The sequence below is a fragment of the Alosa sapidissima genome, chromosome 16, assembly GCF_018492685.1.
Source record: "Alosa sapidissima isolate fAloSap1 chromosome 16, fAloSap1.pri, whole genome shotgun sequence".
In the NCBI taxonomy this organism is placed as follows: Eukaryota; Metazoa; Chordata; class Actinopteri; order Clupeiformes; family Clupeidae; genus Alosa; species Alosa sapidissima.
Window position 1 is genome coordinate 12175657 of NC_055972.1, and position 21321 is coordinate 12196977.

The window sequence follows — 21321 nt, forward strand, 5'->3', positions numbered from 1 at the left end:
AGGCTTCCTTCATTAGCCTCCGCTGACCGCTAATCAGGTAGCGCTGATGAGTGAGGCGATCGAGGGCAGTCGGGGGACCATCGGAGGTCGGCGTGGGGACCCTGTGATGCGAGTGTGGGGGCGGACAGGTCAGCATAGCGGTGTTATGAAGATGCTGCTGCCTCTGTCAGGTGGCCCGCAGCTGGGTGGTGATGCGGTGCTGGCTGGAATGCTCCTCGCTGACCTCATTAAGTCACCACACGGGGGGCCCACCAGGTGATGACACCTGTCTGCCCGCACCTGAAGAGAGAGGCGGCCTCTGACTGCTGTTAACAAGATTTAATAAAGCTGGGAGTGTGTCTGTGTGCGCCTGTGTGTGTGCGCGCCTGTGTGTGTGCGTCTGTGTGTGTGCGTCTGTGTGTGTGTGTGTGTGGGTGTGTGTGTGTGTGTGTGTGTGTGTGTTGTCTGTGTGTGAGCACATGTATGGATGTATGAGTGTGAAAATGAGTGCCAGTATGTAAATCCTTGTGTGGAGAGAAGTGATTTTCCTCACAGCTTTATTTCCATTTAGATTTAAATACAGCACTAATGTACTGCTAGTCATAGCCACATCTGCCCAGGAAATGAGTGAAGAAATGTCAAGCATATGTAAAGCTTCCACTCCAATCCTGTATGACGTGAAATGTGTCATTCACTATCCTGTTGTTTTGACATCACTTCCTGTCCTGGTCCTCCAGATAAGAGCTTCCCACGCGTATTGGTCTCTCCTGAAGACCAGGCAGTCCTGCGGAACGGAGAAGCCATCTTCCACTGCCAGTTCACAGCGGACCCTCCTCCCATAGTTGAGTGGTTCCACGAGTCCGAACCCGTGGTCAACAAAACTCGGTGAGCCCTCCCTAGGCAGGAGCCTCTGCTCCTCTGTTTCTCTTCTGCTTTCTCACTCTGCTGATTTACATCCTTTCATCCACCAGTACATTTAGCATTCATGCATGCACACACACACACATGTACTTGGGAATTTATGGGTTATGTTTCTCTTCTTTGTATTATTGAAAAATCATACACAGCTGCATTATTGTTATACAACTCAATTTGTTTTAAATGTCAGGTAGAACAGCATCTTTTTCTCTGGGGTTCTCTTCCTTGTATTTTATTCTATTAATAAGCTGATATGAATTGGTGTTACCAGAGAGACAGGGTGAGAAAACAGCCTGAGAGGGGCCTTACTCCTCACCCCGTCTGTGTGTGCACCATAACTGGGGACAGTGTTGTAGCCGCAGTCCAGTACAGTAGTGTCCTTTTATCCTCCAAGCTGTTTGATCGTATGTGTTGTCTTATAGCAAGGGTATTATGACAGCCGGACAGTGACTTGCATGGAGAAAGGCGTGCTTGGGCAAAGGAGTTTCTTTGTGTCTGCATGAATGGAAAAGATTTCGGAGCTTAGCTGGAAAGAGGCGGGCTTGTTGATTCAGCTACTATTTATAGTTGTAATTTCTCCAACATCTCATAGCATAATGCTTTAGTCATATATGAGCTGACAACCATCTGGTCGCTAGTTTGTTTCCTCTGACAAAGCCATGTCATAAAGCTCAAAGGCGTCCCTGTTCAACTCTAAGTCTGACCAGGACTGCCCCCGCCAAAGCCCTAGTGCTATAAACACTGACACACAGAGTCTGAGCACTGAGTAATTTAAGATGTTTCCATGTGTGGCTCTGTTTATCTTTTCTGGGGCAAATCTGATGCTCGATTCATCCCAACTCCTTCGTGGCATTTGTTCTTTCGGCACAGAGCACAAACAGTGGAGTTCTGCTTTTGTAAAGAATACAATGCTAATTCCCCTCCTCCTCCTCCTCCTCCTCCTCCTCCTCCTCCTTCTCCTCCTCCTCCTCCTCTATTAGTGTTGGACTAGGGCTGCTGTTTCCTACTTGGGGTGTTTGAGGCATGCTTCTCTTCAGGATTAGTCCACTGAAGTGAAACTGTTCCAAAAAAAAAAAAGACAGTAACTACAACAAAAATAAATACTATAGGTTTTTTAGGGAAACTTAATGCACCCATTGCGGACAGTTTGAAATATGAGTTTCCTTGTGATTTGTCAGCGTTCGCCGTTGCCTATGCCACATCATGTATATTGATCTTCCTCTTTTGTAAACCACATGACCGACGTCTGGCACATCAGCCAGTGATTCTAAGCTTCCTTGGCTGTGGGGCCTGTCTAAGCTCAAGCTTTACATTTACTGCCACCCCCCAGCCTTCATTATGGAGATAAATCTAAAAGTTCAGTCTCAGATCCAACATAACATGAACTCGGTGAACCCTGCTGTTATATAAAGCACCATGCTCTCTTCCCATAAGCTGTGGCTTGGTGCCTCTGTGACATCACAGTCAGGCAGCCCTGGCTTCCTCCTGCCCCGAGGCTAGTTTTGCTGAATGATACAGTTGGATAAAGTTGTCTGCCTTGGATAAAAGGCCCTTTGGGGGGGTTCCTGTTTTTGGAAGAGGACTCAGAGTAAATAAATCTACGCTTGCCTGAAGTGAGTCTGTCCTCAGACGCCTACAAGACCAGGCACATGCAGCATAGCACTGACTTTCACACCTAAGGACATGGAAATAGGTTTTAATTAAACTGCATAGTACACATGTAGTAAAAGTGCTGTCTATAGGGTGCATACTGTAGTGTTGCCATGTGTTCTGCTGATGTGGTGTGGAAAAGCATGTGCAGTATCTTGGAAATTATTTATTCTAATTATATTACTTATGTTGTATTATTATTATATAAGTATAGACTTCTAGTGTACCTGCTTTTGCTCCCCACAAGGTATTTTGGATGTCTGTGTTAGTGGTATTGCTGTCTATAGCTGTGCTAATGTCTGGGTGTCTGTGTGTCCAGGTTGGTGGTCTATAGCAATGGCACCCTGCACATCATCCAGGTGAAGGTGAAAAGCACAGGCACTTACAGGTGTGTGGGCCACGGAGCCACTGGCCGAAACGTCACTGTACAGGCAACCCTGAGTCTAGCAGGTGAGGTTCTCTCTCTCTCCTTTTTTCTCTTTCTCTCTTTCTTACTCACACTCACACACACACACACACACACACATAGACACAGACACAGACACATATACACACACACACACACACACACACACACACACAAATAGGCATTCTCTCTCTCTCTCTCTCTCTCGTTCAGACAGGCACTCTTTCCCTTCACCCAGTGTCAAATTATATCTGTGTTGATAATTTCATTGCTTCAGTGACATCCGCCCCAGCTGTGTCTCTCACAGAGGGATGTAATTTCCTCTCCCTCTAATCACCTCTGTAGTGCCCCTCTCTCACTCTCTCACTCTCTCACTCTCTCTCTCTCTCTCTCACTCACTCACTCACTCACTCACTCACTCACTCACTCACTCACTCACTCTCTCTCTCTCTCTCTCTCTCTCTCTCTCTCTCTCTCTCTCTCTCTCTCTCTCTCTTCTCTCTCTCTCTCTCTCTCTCTCTGTGTGTCTCTCACTCACTCACTCACTCTCACACACACACACACACACACACACACACACACACACACACACACACACACACACACACTCCTTTCTCTCCCTCCTTCTCCATTTACCACTCTCCAGATGTGCTGTACAGGCCAGCCACTGGAACAGCTCCATGCTAGTGGGAGTCCAGGGAGTTGTCCTTTAACCACAAGGTCGCTCTCCTGTTCCCTGACTTCTGTTCTGTTCCCTGTGGCAAAGACTTTTTTATTGAGTCATAGCGTGTCCAGCTGCAGGATTTGGCCCTCCAACCGCTTGTACAATCGCACAGTTGTTACGCCGAATCAAAGCTAGAACTGTTACACACACACACACACACACACACACACACACACACTCACACACACACACACACACACACACACACATTTTTCCTTAAGATGCTGTCAGTTACTGATAATCTGTGTTCTTGACATCTGCCTCAGCTGTTGCGTGCCAAGATGAGACTATAGTATTTTCATTAAAGCCCTGAAATCACCTTAGTCTGATTTCCTTCTCTCTCTCTCTCTCTCTCTCTCTCCTACCCTCTCTCTCTCTGACAATTACACACAGTTGCAATCAGATTTTCAATACACACACACACACACACACACTTGACTGTGTCCAGTGGTCAGGAGCAATCTAGAAAGGGCTCGGTACCTGTCACTGGATAGGTTGCATGACTGACTGACTGACTGACAGACAGCTGTCATTTTGGGGTGCTGGAGAGTGTAGGAGAAGCTGGAGGAGAGACAGCTCAGCACCAGAGGCAACACTGCCCCCCACCCCCATCCCCCCGCCCCCCCCCCCAACTCAGCACCAGAGGCAACACTGCCCCCAGTCGTTCCCCTGCGTCAGCGTTTGCACTCTCGGCCACCCTCTCGCCCCCAGCGCCACCTCATTTCGCCACTAATTCGCCTAATCCCCCTTCCCCTAATCCCGCGGCCTTATTAAATTGGATTGTGACATGCCGGAGCCGCACTGTTTGGGGACAAAGTCACGGTTTCGCTTGACAGTCCCTGTAGAAGTCGCCGGTGCTCTCGGGTGTTTTCTCGGCGGCGCTTACGTAACTGTGACTGACTCCCACCTAGTCAGGACTCCAGATTACAGATGAAATATCCGCTTAGCTCATTGTGTTCGCCTTCTGTCCTTTCTCTCCATGCTGTTTTTTTTTCCCTTTTTCTCTCTTTCCTTTCTCTCACTCTATCATGCTCTATTTCATTGTTTCCGTTGAATCCCTTGGGCTTAATATCTCACAGTCAACATAGTTATGCTTTGTGTCATAACTCCACGACAGGAGATTTTTGTCCCAGCTGCACCTTCTCAGTTCTCAGCTATGTTTGATTGTGATGCGTCACTTGCATTTTTATGTTCAAGTAGCACCCCTTCTAACCCTTTCCTCTCACTTCCAATCTCCATCTCTCTATCCCTCCCTCTCTTCTCAATCTCTCTCACCCTCTCGTCCTCTGTCCATCCATACACACAGAGATTCAGGACCTGGGCCCCAGCCAGGACCATGTGTTTACCGCCAACTCCCAGGTGCGCATCATCTGCCAGGCAGAGGGCACACCAGAGCCCGAGGTCCGCTGGGAGGTGCCCGGCGGGCAGCCGGCCGAAACCGAGGGACGCATCTTCCAGGACGGCAGAGCCCTCATGTTCAATCCCACGCAACAGGGCGACTCGGGCGCCTACGTCTGCTTGGCCAGCAACAAGGCGGGCAGGAAGACCCAGGAGCACAGAGTCACCGTGGCCTGTGAGCAAGCAGACTGTCCCTCTCCTCCTGTCTCTCTCTCTGTCACTTCTATTATATATTACTCCCAGCAGGGTAAAGCCTTTTTTAGACTGGCAGAGGTGTTGATGTGCAGATATTAATATTGCTGTCCATCAGAGATAATTACGGTACTCCCCTCCCCTGATATGACACCGTATGTAATCCACACTCGTGCTGTTCCAGAAAATTAGGTCTGTACAGCTGGGGTTTTTTTTAAACAAAAAGAACCATTCAGTTTAATTGTTATTGTATTTTATACCATCTGTAATGTAATGTTTACCTGTTTGAAGCAAGTGTGGGGGAGCAGTGGTAGCTTTTCTGCCTGACAACTGGTCAGCCTGGGGTCAGCAGTTGAGCTGATGTGAGTTTGTGCCACTGTAGATAAAAGCATCTGAATATCTGAATATCGGTCACCTTTTTCTTTACCTCACCTTTACAGTAAGTGAAACACTGTGAGCAGGTTAATCAGTCAGTTTAACCTTTAAAAAAAAGGAGTTGTGATATACTTTTTAGCTGGTCTGAAGCGTGTTGTGTTTGTGGCATTCATGTTGAGGTGTGTTGTGTTTGTGACATTTCTGTTGACTGTGGCTCATGCTACAGCGGTTCCTGAATGGGTGACTTCGCCCGAGGACACCAGCTTGAGGGAGGGCCAGCCCGGCTTCCTGCACTGCCACGCTCAGGCCACACCCACTCCCGAGGTCATCTGGTATCGCAACGGCATGGTCATCACCCCAGAGGTACCTACTGCACTCTCTTGTTGCCCCTGCATAGCCTCACACACACACTTTCACACACACACACACACTCTCTCTCTCTCTCTCTCTCTCTCTCTCTCTCTCTCTCTCTCTCTCTCTCTCTCTCTCTCTCTCTCTCTCTCTCTCTGTCTCTCTCAAATTCAAAATGCTTTATTGGCATGACAATTCGTGAAGAAAGTGTTGCCAAAGCAAACAGTGTCTAGAACTCATCAAGACTAAATCTCTCTCTCTCTCTCTCTCTCTCTCTCTCTCTCCTCTCTCTCTCTCTCTCTCTCTCTCTCTCTCTCTCTCTCTCTCTCTCTCTCTCTCTCTCTCTCTCTCTCTCATACTCACACACACATACACACAGGATGCTAGCTGACAGAGATCCCAGGTGTGGAGTAGCTCTCGATTCTAATGTGCGCTGCAGCAGGGCTGTTTTGTAGGAGGTGTGGGGAATAAGGTGCAGGGAAGGACAACAATGTAAACTGTCTGCGTCACTGAGTCTGCTGAGCAGAACTTGTCAAAACACACTCTCACTCTTTCACTATTTCTGTTGTGTGAAGATCACGCTTAATCCTTTGATACCTCTGCGTCTGGTTTGCCTTTTCTCTTGCTGATACACCCTGCTCTCTGTCTTTCTCTCTATAAAGGATTCACGATTCATGCTCTTTTCTAATGGAACCCTGCGGATTAACAATGTGGAGGTGTATGACGGCGTCATGTACGGCTGCCAGACTAAGAACATCGGAGGACAACTCAGTGGACAGGCCAAGGTCAAAGTCTTAGGTAAATCACTTGTGTGGTCTATGAGATGAACGTCTGTGTGGGAGTCTGCGTGTGATGCCACAGTGATCTAATCTGATCTAATCTCTCTCCTCGGCCAGTTGTTGTCAGTGGTGTTATGTCTGAGTTGACGGCATGTTATGTCTGCAGAAGCTTTGTTTACAGTAATGTGACCTTGATCCAAACCACTCCCATATATATGGAGATTAATATTCCAGCATGCACAGTACTTGTAGCGTCAATCAACTTACAGTTGTTGTGGTCTTAGGCATCAGTTCTCTATGCTGTTTCGCATATGCTGCATATCTTTACTTTAGAACAGAAAATGAAAAAAGCTCATGCACTTTGGTGCAGATAACTGAATTGTTTTGGTGTGAGATATAATGCTTTTACAAAGGTTAGCTTGCTTTAGAGAGCCAGCAGCAGCCTACCTACCTCTGTGTGTGTCTGTGTGTGTGTGTTGTGTGTGTGTGTGTCTGTGTGTGTGTCTGTGTGTGTGTGTGTGTGTGTGTGTGTGTGTGTGTGTCTGTGTGTCTGTCTGTGTGTGTTTGCTGATGGTGTTATTTTCTTCGCTTCCAGAGAAGCTCAAGTTCACGCCTGCCCCACAGCCAACCAGTGCCTGGAGCTGGATAGGAGATCAGCGTCCAGTGCTCTGCCACAGGCGAGGATGTGCCCAGTGTTCTCTGGACCCAAAGCAGGTCAGTCTGCAAGTATTTTATCCAACACCCCCCCCCCCCCTCCCCATTTTGTTCTAGAGTCTAATATTTTTCCTGAGGTGACCAACAGTGCAATAGCAATTCACATCATCATGCTATAGACTTTATTAGCGTAACCCCATATGTGAGGTGACGTGATGCATTTATGAACTCATGAGACACCCTCTCTGTCTCCCCCTGCAGATGGCAGTGAGTTGCCCCCCTCGCATTGAGCAGAAGGAACGGTGTGCTGCGCTTCAGTAAGGTGACCCTTGAGGATGCAGGCAACTACACGTGCTTGGCCTCCAACCGCCTGCAGGGGGAGATCAGAGCCTACGTCTCCTTCACTGTGGGAGGTCAAGTGCTGTACCACACTGGGGTGAATTTCCCAAAACCGGTTAGCAAACTTAGTTGGTTGGCAATGGGAAATTCCATTGCAACCAACAAAGTTGCTAACTTAGTTACTCATAGCAACTTAGTTACTTAGTTAGCAACTATGTTTTGGGAAACTCACCCCAGTGTGTTAACCCTCTTTTGAATTCACTTTGCACTGCTGCTATTTCAGTTCCATGCACCTACTGTATATGTATTCAGGTATCTTTGTTGTAGCATCTGAAAAGACATAGTACAAATGCTCGTTTGCCATTTATTTGAAAGGGTTAATGTATTTCATACATTTATTTTTATGGATAATGCAATCGTTCATTTATTTGATGGAATTGTTGAATGCATAACGTAGATGTCCATGGTCCAATCTGAGGGAAAAGGGATGTAATGATGACTTCCTGCCCCATGCTCACAGACTGCCTTTCTGTGTATTTGTCTTTGTGAAGTGTCCATCCAGTTCAAGATGAACCCTGAGTACACCACCGTGTACCAGGGTCCACACGGCCATCCTGCACTGCCAGGCCACCGGAGACCCCGAGCCCAGCCTCCAGTGGGATGGTCAAGGACAAGATGCTCGCAGCCAGTAATGGAAGGTACGGCTTAACTCTTATCTCTCTCTCTCTCTCTCTCTCTCTCTCTTCTCTTCTTTCTTTCTTTCTTTCTTTCTTTCTTTTTTTCATTATCTCTCTGTCCATCACTCTCTTTCCCTCACTCATTCTCTCTCTCTCATTTTTTCTTTACCTTTTGGTCTTTCTCGTCCCTCTGGTTGAAAGTCATGAATTCAGTTGGTCGTCTTTGTTCTCCCCCTGTCTTTCTTCTTTGTGACTATTTCCTATCATGTCGCTGTGCTCACACATCTTTTGCCCTTTCTCTCTGTTCCAGGTTTCAGGTCATGCTGAATGGCTCTCTGGTCATCATCTGACGTTACTACAGATGACACCGGCAAATACACATGCGTGGCTGGAAACAGTTGTGGTATCAGTGACAGCTCAGCACAGCTTTACGTTGTCGGTCAGTAGCAAATTCTTGAAAAAAATCTTGAATTTCCCCTTGGGATCAATAAAGTATCTGTCTATCTATCCATCCATCCATCCATCCATCCAAATATATGTGCACACATATACACACACATTCACAAACACTTACATTCACACACACAGAGCAGCTCCGTGTTATCTCATCAGATAACGCTGTTAGTTAAAGTGTGATCACAGGGATCAGATGAGGGAGCTGATTGAAAGCTGTAGCTCTAGATTAAACTGCTGTATCACACATCAGGAGGCACAGAGACCAGACGACGCCTGGCTTCAGACTATTAACTCAATGAATTTATTACACTAACTTGCTCTTTTTCCCCAAAAGACATGGCACACAAACAGGTGTGTGAATGTGATAGAGATGTATAGCTGCATAGAGATGTCGAGTTTTCAGGGCAATTTCAGTAAGTCGGCCTGTCCTGATTCAACCAAGGTGGTTGGTCAAAATTGGAGAAGGCATAGTTCCCAAAACCTCCTCCCTTTGCAGGGAACCCCCTTTTAAAAGAGCACTAGCCATCCATCAGCTGTAAAGGCGTTTCCATGATTTCACATGGTGCAAAATGAGACATCTGCAGGAATGGGTGAGATGAAAGGTAAAAGCCAGTCATCACAGACACAGCTTGTGAGTCACACACATCGCTCAGGATAAAGCATAGAGAATAGAAGACCTCAGGATTACCACAAATAATTATCTGATTTATCTCAGAAATACTTACCGGGAAAAGCTTAGAGGCTCGATCTATGTAGCATTTCTTTCAAGTTAATCAAATGTTTGAGCAATTGCATTGTTCCTTCATGGCTTGCACGTTCCAATGCCCCCAACCCCCCCCCCCCACCCCCCCCCCCCCCCACACACACACACACACACACACACACACACACACACACACACACACACACACACACACACACACACACACACACACAACAACCACACACACACACACACACACACACACACACACACTATATCTTCTGTTGGGGGCAGCCGTGGCCTACTGGTTAGCACTTAGGACTTGTAACCGGAGGGTTGCCGGTTCGAACCCCGACCAGTAGGCCACGGCTGAAGTGCCCTTGAGCAAGGCACCTAACCCCTCACTGCTCCCGAGCGCCGCTGTTGATGCAGGCAGCTCACTGCGCCGGGATTAGTGTGTGCTTTCACCTCACTGTGTGTACACTGCGTTTCACTAATCGGATCAAAAGAGTATATATACTTATACTTATACTGTTACAGAGAAGCCAGTGAACCCCCCACCAGAGGAAGAGGACAGAGCCCCTTATAAGATGATCCAGACCATCGGGCTGTCGGTGGGGGCGGCGGTGGCCTACATCATCGCCGTGCTGGGCCTCATGGTTCTACTGCAAGCAGAGGCGCAACGCCAAGAGGCTGCTGAAGGGACAGCATGGAGACGAGCCAGAGATGGAGTGCCTCAATGGTGAGTGTGAGTGTGTGGGAGGGGTGGGGGGGGTAGAAGGATAAAGACAGAGAGCAGGTGAGTGAGTTTGTTTGAGTAAATGTGTGTGTGTGTGTGTGTAAGTGTATGTGTGCATCAATGTGTATGTGTGCTCTGATGTGGATTTGGTTGTTTGTGCTTGTGTCTGTTCCCCTGTGTAAGTGTGTGTGCGCTAATTTTAGTTTGGGGTGGTTGCTGTATGTTTATCCCTTTTTCTGGCTGGTACTTGATGAAGAAATGTGGTTGGAAATTGTGCTATGTAATGTAATAATAACCTCTATAGGGACTCCCAACAGTGTGTCCCTGTCTTCTACCAACAAGTGTGTATGGTCAATACCACACAAGCTCCTGCTGCCATCATGTGGCTGTAAAAAGTATTGCAATGAGACCGTGCTTGTGCCAAAACCTCAAACGCAGTAAATTAGTGGCAGTGTGATGGTTCTTACACTGAGAGAGGAGCCAGTGTCTGTGTGTTGTGGGGTTGATCAGAAACTCCTTAGGCCTCACAGACTGCTAAGATTCACCATGAAGGAGGCCCCTTGGGAAACTGAGCCTTTTGTTTGGCCGGCTAAGCCTCTCATAATAGCCGCTTGTTGCCTTTCAGCAGCATGTCCGTTGGAAATCCCAGCTTTGCAGGATGGTGCTTGGGACTAATTGTATGTAGAGCGCTTTGGGTTGCACTTTGTGCATGTTAAATGCGCTATACTAAATAAAACTGACTTGACTTGACTTGACTAATTGGCTGATTCAGATGGAAAAATTGAAAGCAAATTTGAACTAAAAAGTTTTTTAAAGCGGCAGTTGGTAGCAGCGCTGAGATGGAGCTATGGCGATTTGACCGTATTAATCTGGCTATCAGTTTGTTTGTGGCTGTATAGTTTAGACTACAAGCATACCTGTGTATATTCCTTATTTATCTTGTTGTATGCTGAAGATACTGAATATGTATAGTGTATAGGCTAATGTGCAAATGTATTTGATTCCTATGGTGTCCTGTAGGTGGTGCTGTGCAGCAGAATGGGCAGACCACAGCAGAGATTCAGGAGGAGGTGGCCCTGACCAATGTGGGCACCACGGCAACAGCTGAGAAGCGCCACAGCACCAATGACAAGCTGCATTTCCCCCGAGCAGACCTGCAGACAATCACCACTTTAGGTAAATGCCAGTAACCCAATAATTAAACCTCAGTGATTGCAGTTGTTTCAGTTCAGTGTTTCGGTTATCTGAAGCAGTCCCTCACAATCTATGTATTCAGGTGTATGCCAGTGTAATGTAAACTGACTGTGTGTGTGTGTGTGTGTGTGTGTGTGTAAACGCTGCTGCTGCGTTCTCAGGGAAGGGTGAGTTTGGCGAGGTGCTGCTGGCCAAGGCGAAGGGCATCGAGGAGGGCGAGGAGGAGACAGTGGTGCTGGTGAAGAGCCTGCAGGCGCGCGACGAGCACCTGCAGCAGGAGTTTCCGCCGCGAGGCCGACATGTTCGCCAAGCTCAGCCACCCCAACGTGGTGCGGCTCCTAGGCCTGTGCCGCGACACCGACCCCCCACTACATCATCCTGGAGTACGTGGATCTGGTAAGTGTCTCTTACACCCCACAGATGAATGCTCGCGTTGGTACATTTTTTGCATAAACACAATCATGCTCACATTGAGGCAATCAAAGTTATTGTGGCAATCCAAATTCTTGATGGATTTAAACCTTTCATATACAGTGACACCACAATTCGACAAAAGTTTTTTCCAGAATGTAGCTGTAGGAATCTTCACTCTCTGACATTATACGGATGAGAATAGCACACAAAATTCGAACCTGTTCTGAACGTTTTTGGAGTGGGTGTGCAAATGTGATTGACACAGCATGAGATCATATGTATTTTTCAAGCAATTTCACATGGCAAAATATGGATTCCATGTGCTAAGACCTTTACAGTTGTAGTTCAAGTTATAGTCATAAATTCATGGACAATTTAATGAAAAACATAAACAATGATTCAAATGGCTTCTCTTTCTCAGGGGGATCTCAAACAGTTCCTCAGAATATCCAAGAGCAAAGATGAGAAGATCAAGCCCCAGCCTATCAGCACCAAAACCAAGGCAAGTCCATGCAAAACCTGGGCTGGTATTTAGCAGTGATAATGGTACTGTTATAGATATGTCAGGTAATATTTTTTTTTCTACCCTCCTCTTCTCTCCCCCAGGTGTCCCATCTGTGCCCAGGTGGCCAGTGCCATGGAGCACCTGTCCAGCCAGAGGTTTGTTCACAGAGACCTGGCCGCCAGGAAACTGCCTGATCAGTGGCCAGAGGCACGTCAAGGTGTCTGCTCTCGGCCTAAGCAAAGATGTCTACAACAGGTAGGGAACTGGTGTTTGCTCCGTTGTATCAGAAATAATCCTGTAGTCAGTCAAAGGATAGTAACCATTATGTGTGTATGGTTTGTGTTACAGCAACATCTTAGAGTTTTGGTACCTTAAAATAATGTTTCTTAATGTTTCTTTAAAAAATTGTTTCAGTGGTTCATCAACTCGTAACAGGGTGAACGGCACTTCTGTATTCGCTTTGCGATCCTCTATCGGCTATGACCGCACTATGCATGTTTGCCAGATCGGGTAGCGGATCTGTAGTTCGATGAAATGAGACATAAGAAACTACAAATTTGACTTGCCTCTGATGTGGCAATACATCATACTTTCATAAAATCATGTAACATACTCTACCTTGTCTGTGGACATTGTTATTTCCAAAGTCGGTGCTAGATAAACAAATAGCGTGCGGGCATCAGTGGAAAAGTACTTTGGTGTTGCTTTAAGAATAATAATTGCATTCAACTAGAAAACACAATAATCAGGGATGGGCAAAAATACAAAATGTATTTTAAAATGAAAGTCAAATACCCTAATTTTAAAATACAATAGCCACGCCGTGTAATCAAAATAAAATACTGTATTTGTGTATTTTGAAAATACTCTTTAAAGGGAGCATGAAATTACTTTGCAATCCTTCCATATCTGTCTATTTAATCTATTCCTTCATCAATATGGTTGGTGCATTTCTTGAATCATCATTACCATTTGCACAACATTTAGAGTATTTCTCAAAACAATTAGTGGATAGTGGATTACTGTACCTACAAAAGTGTGTATCTTGCTCAAAAAGTTTATGTGTCAAAAGCAAATCAAATCAAAGTATTGATGCCAATGAAATAGTCAGTGCAATCCAAATGACAAGTCCTTATGCCACTGTTCATGCTCAAGGTAGTCAAACTGCTTTGTCACATTGTCAATGTAGATAGATAGATACATACATACATACATACATACACACACACACACACACACACACACACACACACATAATTGATCCCCAGGGGAAATTCAAGGTCTCAGTAGCATACAGACAACACACACACATTCACTAACAGCAGAAAAAGTAATTAAAAGTATATAATATAAAAACACAACTAAGCAATAAGGACAGTAGAAGATAAAGAATATACTAAAATAAAATACAAATTATACTAACACTTAATCTAAATCAATTCTAAAAACAGTAGTGGTGATTAATCAATCAAGAGGCGCTTGCAATGACTGAGGCAGGGACTGAGCCTGTGATTCTCTGTGCATAGTAAGGTAAGGTAAGGTGCTCTGTGTGAGTGAGTGTCATGGTGATAGTGCAATGGTGATAGTGGTCATGGTGCAAAAAGTCCAACAGTGCAGTGCAGTACAGTTTACTCTGTAAGTATTTCCTAAAAGAAGCATATTTTTTGTATGGCATAGGTATTTGTGTAAAACCTGCAAAGTTACACATTATTTTGTGTGTTCGGGGGGGGGGGGGGGGGGGGGGGGGGTAGGTGGATATGTTTCAATATTTTTTCCTGTGCTTTGTACACTGTTACAGTATAAAGAAAGCAATGCCTTTACAGGATTGTGCAAAGGAAAAATTACATTTGCAGTAAAACATAGGAAACACCCCCTATGAGTAGTTGCATGTAATGACTCAAGCAATGAAATAAGGCGGAATAAGTGTATGGGTGCACTAAAGCATTTGTGAGTGTGTGTGTGTGTGTGTGTGTGTGTGTGTGTGTGTGTGTGTGTGTGTGTATGCACATGTGTGTATATCTCAGACCCCAGGGAGCTTTTATTTTGTTGTTTGTTTTGCCTTAATCGTGGCCAAGGCTGTTTGCACTACATACATGGGGCAACTTTTCAAGCAATATTGCAGGGCAACCACATAACCGGTTCCATGTGTTCCGATTGGATGATTAAAGTTCTCAAGAAACTTGAGGTTGGTGTGAGAGGGAGTGTATTGTGTGTGTGAGCAACCTACAATTTACTCATCTTGCACTGGATCATCTTCCTGAATCTCAATATTCTGATCACAAGAGGTCTGGGCAAATTACTAAGTCAGCACCAGAGTATTGGTTTTAGCAAACATATTTGGGAGTATTTTTAAACTACAAAAATACACACCTGTGTATTTTGATACAAAATATGAAACCGTTTTCTTCAACCCAATAAAATACAAAGGACAAAATACTATTTTGTATTTGAAATATGTATTTTAAATACATGTATCATAAATACTGCCCATCCCTGACAACAATATGCCTTTATGTAAATGTGTAAACACAGTGGTATTTTTCACTGAAACGACACATTAATTTTCATCTAATATTTCAGAACAAATAGATGGTGTATCCCTTGTCATGGAAATGATTAAGATTTAATTTGCTTTCACTTCAGGCTTAAGACTGAAGTTAGCTTTTATTGGACATGACGCCTGATATTCATGTGGCTAAAGATTTAATTAGAATTCAGGGAAAATATGAAGACATGTTTAATTACAGTTGAAAAGGGCACATTGCTGCTGATATCATAACATACCGGTAATTTGTGACAGTTATGTAAAAGTTTGGAAAACAGTCTTGAGCATGTTGAGCAAGTGGGCCATCTAGTGGTCAAAAGAAGCAATGCAACCACATCACATGACACTCAAAAATGTTCAAACTGATGGGTTACTGTTGGGTGACCAGCCCCAAAGAGAGGCCCTCCTTCATGAGTCTCTCTCCCTCTCATTCTCTCTCTCTCTCTCTCTCTCTCTCTCTCTCTCTCTCTCTCTCTCTCTCTCTTTCTTTGTGCAGTGAGTACTACCACTACCGGCAGGTGTTGATCCCATTGCGCTGGATGCCTACTGAGGCCGTGTTTGAGGATGATTTCTCCACCAAGTCAGATGTCTGGGCCTTCGGTGTGCTCATGTGGGAAGTGTTCAGCCATGGAGAGCTGCCTTACACTAAACTCAGTGATGATGAGGTCTTGGAAGGTAAGAATGCACACAACCCACACTCCCCCGCCACTGTGCACCACTGACCAGCTTGATAGCTGTATGTTTTCAGTATACTGCTTGGACCCAGGTAGAGCATCCCATACTGCTTAGTCGTTAAAACGCATAGTGTCTTAATAGCTATTTTGCAGTACTGCTTTAATATGCAGAGAGGATGTGCAGTAAAACAGCAGTAAAAAAAAAAAACACAAAATAGCTAACAGAAACATTTCATTGAAGGGTCATAAAGTCAGATCAAAAGCAATGTGTGTAGTCAGCACAACCACTGTCTTAATATGCCATTTTTTTTGTATGATGAAGCCAACTTTGTGATGCATGTCATGCAATTTCACATTAAGCTTCATGGGGTCCAGTAGATCTGCCGGCGATTTCTTTTTCGTCCTGCAGCTCAGGCTGGAAACCTGTGCATCTTTTTCTGCTGCTTCCGTTACTGTTATGCTGGGTCAATCACAAGCTGGCTTATCCACCTGGCGCGCTATTGGCAGGTTTAAAACGATGAGCCTGGAGTTTTCGCGTCGCTCTGCAAACGCCACCCAGTTCGTTGGTCAGATTGGTGAATGACTATCCAATTGCATACAGAGTCATTTGAACTATGCCCATTGATCACGCCTCTTGTGCAGTAGAAAATACATAGTGGACTCCCCAGACCAATGTTCAATCTTAAAAGATTTAGCTTGGTCTGGTGAAAACAAGACTAGGGGTCTAGACACCATAGTTTTAGATTTAAACAGTATCTTAAGTCAAGAAAGTTTACAGTAATGAGCAGTAATGAGATCATGAGCACATTTGCTAATGGAAGCCAACTGGTCATAGACAGCACCTTAATCTTGTCATAAAAAAGAAATCTGAAAGAAATCAGCTGCCAGGTAGACACTCTCCACTGTCTTGTCCACCATCTCCAACAGAGTCTTCCTTCTGTGTACTCCCTACAGGCCTGCAGGGTGGTAAGGTGAAGCTGCCAGCGCCGGACGGCTGCCCCTCCAAAGTCTCCAAGCTGATGGGCCGCTGCTGGGCAACCAGCCCCAAAGAGAGGCCCTCCTTCAGTGACCTGGCCCAGGCCCTCACCGAGCTGCCCTCCGACAGCAAAGTCTGAAGGACTCCGCACAACACACACACCTCGTGCAATCCTTTGTGACCCCCCCCCCGCCCGCCCGCCCGCTTGCCCCACCTCACCCCTCTTCTTCTTCAAGCCTCAGCCCCCCCTGCCCCCAAAGGAGCTCCCAGAACCACCTGCCTGCCCGCACAATCACAGACATGCTGGATGCAGAACTGAGTCTGACACATTTCAGGGGGAGGAGAGGAGAGAGTGGGCTATCGGATTGGAAAAAGAGACTTTTTTGTATTGACGGACGTGTGTGTGTGTGTGTATGTATGTATGTATGTATGTATATGCACATGTGTGTGTATGTACGTGAAAAAGGACTCAGACCCCAGGGAGCTTTTATTTTGTTGTTTGTTTTGCCTTAATCGTGGCCAAGGCTGTTTGCACTCGTCCACAGAGTTTCCCATCCCATCCACCCACTTAGGTGCTTCTTTACCTCCCTAGCCTTCTCTGTCTCTCCCTCACTTTCTCTCTTTTTCTCTTACTCACTGTCTTTCTGTCTCTCCTCTTTTTCTCTTCCTCTGGGACCCTGGGAACTGCCCTTCTCCGTGGACGAATATGGGAATAGAAACCCTCATCTCCAACCTTAGCCTTCCTCCTCTGCTGTTTAGGAGGGGGAAGAGCCCAATGCAATCAGGAGAGAGAGACACTTGAGCTGATGTCACCATGCTGGACTCCCTTTTGTTTCTCTTTGTTATTTTAATGCCTCTGGTCTCATCTGGACTTGAATTTGCTACCGGCGTCCTTGTGTGCAGAATCTGGTTTTATTTACAAACCATTTACTTGGGAGATGAAGATTTAGGGTACAAGTTGTTGATAAAAAAAAGGAAGAAAGGTTTGCATGAAGGGTTGATGTCTGTTACTTCTGGGTCAGAACTATTCTTTATCAGGACCAGCAGTGTGCTGCCTGCCCTAGGAAACATTAAGAGGAAAAACGGTCAGAGGCAAGGTGTGTGTGTGTGTGTATGTGTGTGTGTGTTTTAAAGAGATTCAGTTATGATTGTACTGTTCATCTTTAAATATATCTTCGCGGTGCTCTCAGAGACCACGGTTGCCAATGGTAACGCCACCCAGCATCTCAGCGCATGGCCGACTATGAGCCTCCGATTCTGGAGCTCTGCCTCCTAACTTTTAGCTGACTGGACAACAGGTGGACACATATACTCTCCCCTGATGCTGGTGTGGTCCGAAACCCCGGATCTCCTCCACTGTGTGGACCCCTCCACATGTCAAAGCCTAGTAGAAATATTCACCCAAAATCTGCACTAACCCCATCAACACACTTCAGATTTCTCTTATTTTTATAATGTTGTATTGTAGAAGGATATGCAGGCAGCCTTGTATTTATCATGAAGGTCCTGTGTTTTATATCTTTTTTTATTTGTTTGCTTTTATTATTTTTCTGTCAATGGAAAGGTACTCTGTGATGTTTTTTTTAATATACAGATTCACATACGTACATACGGCTCTTGTCCTGTCCCTTGGAAGAAAGTGCAGATTGTGTTCAAAAATGTTACAGCTGAAACATCAGTATAAAAAGAGTGCTACTAGTCCATCAGAAACAGAGAGACCAAATGTCACCATCACTCAACAGATTCTAAGTGCCTAGAAAAAAAAATGAAGGATTCTCTGCATTTTCTTATTATATCTTTATCAAACATCAGTGGCCTCATTGTCTGTGAGGACCATTTTGTATATCCTTTTTGTATTTGTTTTAATATTTTTTTAAGTTCAGAAATGGTCCTTATTTTATTCTGTATTAATACAAGGCTCTTACAGGTTGGCCTTTTTTAATGTGCTTTTGCAAACAGTCACAGTAATCAACATGTATACTTGCTGCTCTCATTAAAGGCACTCACTTGTAGACCCCTGATTGGTTGTCATTATCCTAGAGGGCTAATCAAGAGGCTTCTCTCATGCGTAAAGGAAACTCTGGGAGTTATTTATAGCATGGGTGAACCCAGACAATTCTGCATATTTGAATTTGCTCCGCACCCCTCGAATTCATAAGGATCTCCAAAATCGCCAACAACTCAGGACCAATCATAACCTCTTATCCAGCATGGCGCAGGCTTTTCACTAAGAAAGACAGAGAAGTATGGTTAGCAGTGGTTTTGAACACAACAAATGACTTGTGTTGATTGCATCAGTATTAAAGGGACACCAGGCAACGTTTTCGTGTTAATTACTCATCTTCGTAAGTCGGTATATGGTTAAATGACTCGTTACAGGGCGAATGAAGACTCTCTCGCCCGCGAAGAATATCCCGCTTGCAAGTTCAGTGTATCCTACCCACCGACCGAAGCAGGCAGGCTAAAGAAACGCTAGAGATTGTTGCAAACGTGTGTATAATTGGGGCAGCCGTGGCCTACTGGTTAGCGCTTCGGACTTGTAACCAGAGGGTTGCCGGTTCGAGCCCCGACCTGTAGGCACGGCTGAAGTGCCCTTGAGCAAGGCACCTAACCCCTCACTGCTCCCCGAGCGCCGCTGTTGTAGGCAGGATTAGTGTGTGCTTCACCTCACTGTGTGTTCACTGGGTGCTGAGTGTGTTTCACTAATTCACGGATTGGGATAAATGCAGAGACCAAATTTCCCTCACGGGATCAAAAGAGTATATATACTTATACTTACTTATTCTTATACTTATAATGGCAGAGCCGGCGAAGAAGCAACGAAAACCCTTGACAGAAGACGCAAAGAAAAGGAAAAGAGCTTCAGACCAAGCGAGGGGGAGTTTCGTAGAGAAAAAGCATCAGGCTTGCCTGGTGTCCCTTTAAACAACACGGATGTGCGTTTCCTTTGACTGATTCTGAGTAAACAACTGCAACTGCAAAACCTTTGTTTACAAGAAAGATGTGTTTGCTGTTCTTCTGTAAAGATTCAGTAGGAAGTTCATGTCCCTGTTAAGTGATTTCAGCGTTGGTCACAGCCATCAGCAATCAAAAGTGGATTGACAGAGTCCAAACTAATTCTCAGTCAACCAATGCTCTAAATTTTTAGATGATGTTGAGCCCAATTTTTCACTATTTACTATGGAGAAAAGCAGTGAAGATTGATAGACTCTGAGACACCCCAGTATTTACGTCAGTAAATGTTAGGAATTTTATAAAAAATATTTCTTACCTGACTTCTTTGACAGGGCACACTATCCAGTGCCTTCTAAACAATTAAGCCCCTGAAGTAAGAGTACATTTAAAGGCGTTGTCCTTGATTCCTGCAGCAGTGCATTGCTGAGTGTGAAACACTTTGCTTCCCATCTATAGAGGAACTGTACATGAACCCTTGAGCTGTTTAGAGTGCACACAGTGATGGCTAGCTAGATGACCCTGAGAATATTTTTTTTGGACAAAAGTAAAATGGATTAAAGCTCAAGGCCTACAGTGTTATGCAGTGACCTCCACAGATAGGAACAGAACATAGCATATATAACATATTTTATATTTTTCCTACATATTTGATGAACCTTCTTTATATCAGAGAAGGTTGCTCATCAGTTTATTTCAAAGGCAGTATTCACAAGGAGCATCTTGTAGCATCCTGTACCTATCTTGTAATTGCATTGATTCCCTTGAAAGGTGTCTGGTTCCCATGGCAGGTTCTTCACCTGCGCTGTATGTTGACTCAGCCCTGGTGATGTTTCAGTGGGTGAATTGTGCAGAGGGGTATCTTTTGCCATGCAAATGTGGCTTTTCCATGTCTCTGACACTTCCACAAATGCTCTGTCTCCTCTGCCCTAATGCACATGTCCTCACAGTGTAAACCTTAGTCTCTCTCTCTCTTTCTCCTTTTGCTTTTCTTCTGGTCAGTGTCACTCTCTTTCTCCATCTCACACACAAACATGAACAGCCTGTCTCAGACTCAGTGCTTATTGGGATTGGTGTAGGCGAAGGGGAGCTACTTGTGTCAGAGCTATAACAACACCACTTTAAGATTAACAGAATGTATAGCCTAATGGAATAGATGTTGACACCTTTCAATGGAAATATTGTTATGCGATGGAAAACTGGCAAGGATGTATTTTGTTAATCATTGGGGTAGATATGAGAGGGTGCACGGCACAGTGTCTGCTTACTAATGAGAATGGTGTGTAGCCACAAATATGTAAGCTTAACTACGGCAAGAAAACCATGTTCAGAGCCAGACCCATTTCCCTCTGCCAACATTTGTGTTTCTTACTTTTGATTAACAATTTCGTAATAACCTTGGAGTAGTCTGTGTTCAATCTTCATTATGGTTTATGAGGTCTGTTTATAAAGTTTAGGAATGATAAAGAAAACTGTTTATATAGGCTAGCTTCTGATTGCTATCAATTTTACTAGCCAGGAAACATTAATAGTGGAAATTCAAGTATTTACTATACAAGTTAACAAATTTACTAGGCCTGTCCTTTCAAGTTACTGTCAACTCCTCATCTGGAGGGCCAATATACATACTCTCAAAGCCAACCATTCTATATTGCACTGAAAGTGAAGATTACAGAAATGCTGCAACTCCTTTGCATAAAATAATAAAAAATGAAAACTCT

The 21321-nt window shown here is 44.9% G+C and overlaps 1 protein-coding gene across 1 annotated transcript in view; it reads left to right on the forward strand.

Moving 5' to 3' along the window:
* ptk7b (protein tyrosine kinase 7b) overlaps positions 1 to 18662 on the forward strand; it is a 78045-nt gene extending 59383 nt beyond the window's left edge. Inside the window, 25 exon segments of the mRNA XM_042065918.1 lie at positions 717 to 864; positions 2867 to 2997; positions 4984 to 5250; positions 5869 to 6005; positions 6656 to 6791; positions 7368 to 7397; positions 7400 to 7417; positions 7420 to 7490; positions 7695 to 7839; positions 8317 to 8366; positions 8368 to 8424; positions 8426 to 8463; positions 8753 to 8786; positions 8788 to 8881; positions 10142 to 10260; positions 10262 to 10343; positions 11361 to 11516; positions 11696 to 11814; positions 11816 to 11896; positions 11898 to 11930; positions 12370 to 12455; positions 12561 to 12636; positions 12638 to 12708; positions 15495 to 15673; positions 16627 to 18662. Of these exon segments, the coding sequence (XP_041921852.1) occupies positions 717 to 864; positions 2867 to 2997; positions 4984 to 5250; positions 5869 to 6005; positions 6656 to 6791; positions 7368 to 7397; positions 7400 to 7417; positions 7420 to 7490; positions 7695 to 7839; positions 8317 to 8366; positions 8368 to 8424; positions 8426 to 8463; positions 8753 to 8786; positions 8788 to 8881; positions 10142 to 10260; positions 10262 to 10343; positions 11361 to 11516; positions 11696 to 11814; positions 11816 to 11896; positions 11898 to 11930; positions 12370 to 12455; positions 12561 to 12636; positions 12638 to 12708; positions 15495 to 15673; positions 16627 to 16787 (2519 nt within the window). The 3' untranslated portion in view covers positions 16788 to 18662.
* The last annotated feature ends 2659 nt before the right edge of the window (positions 18663 to 21321 follow it).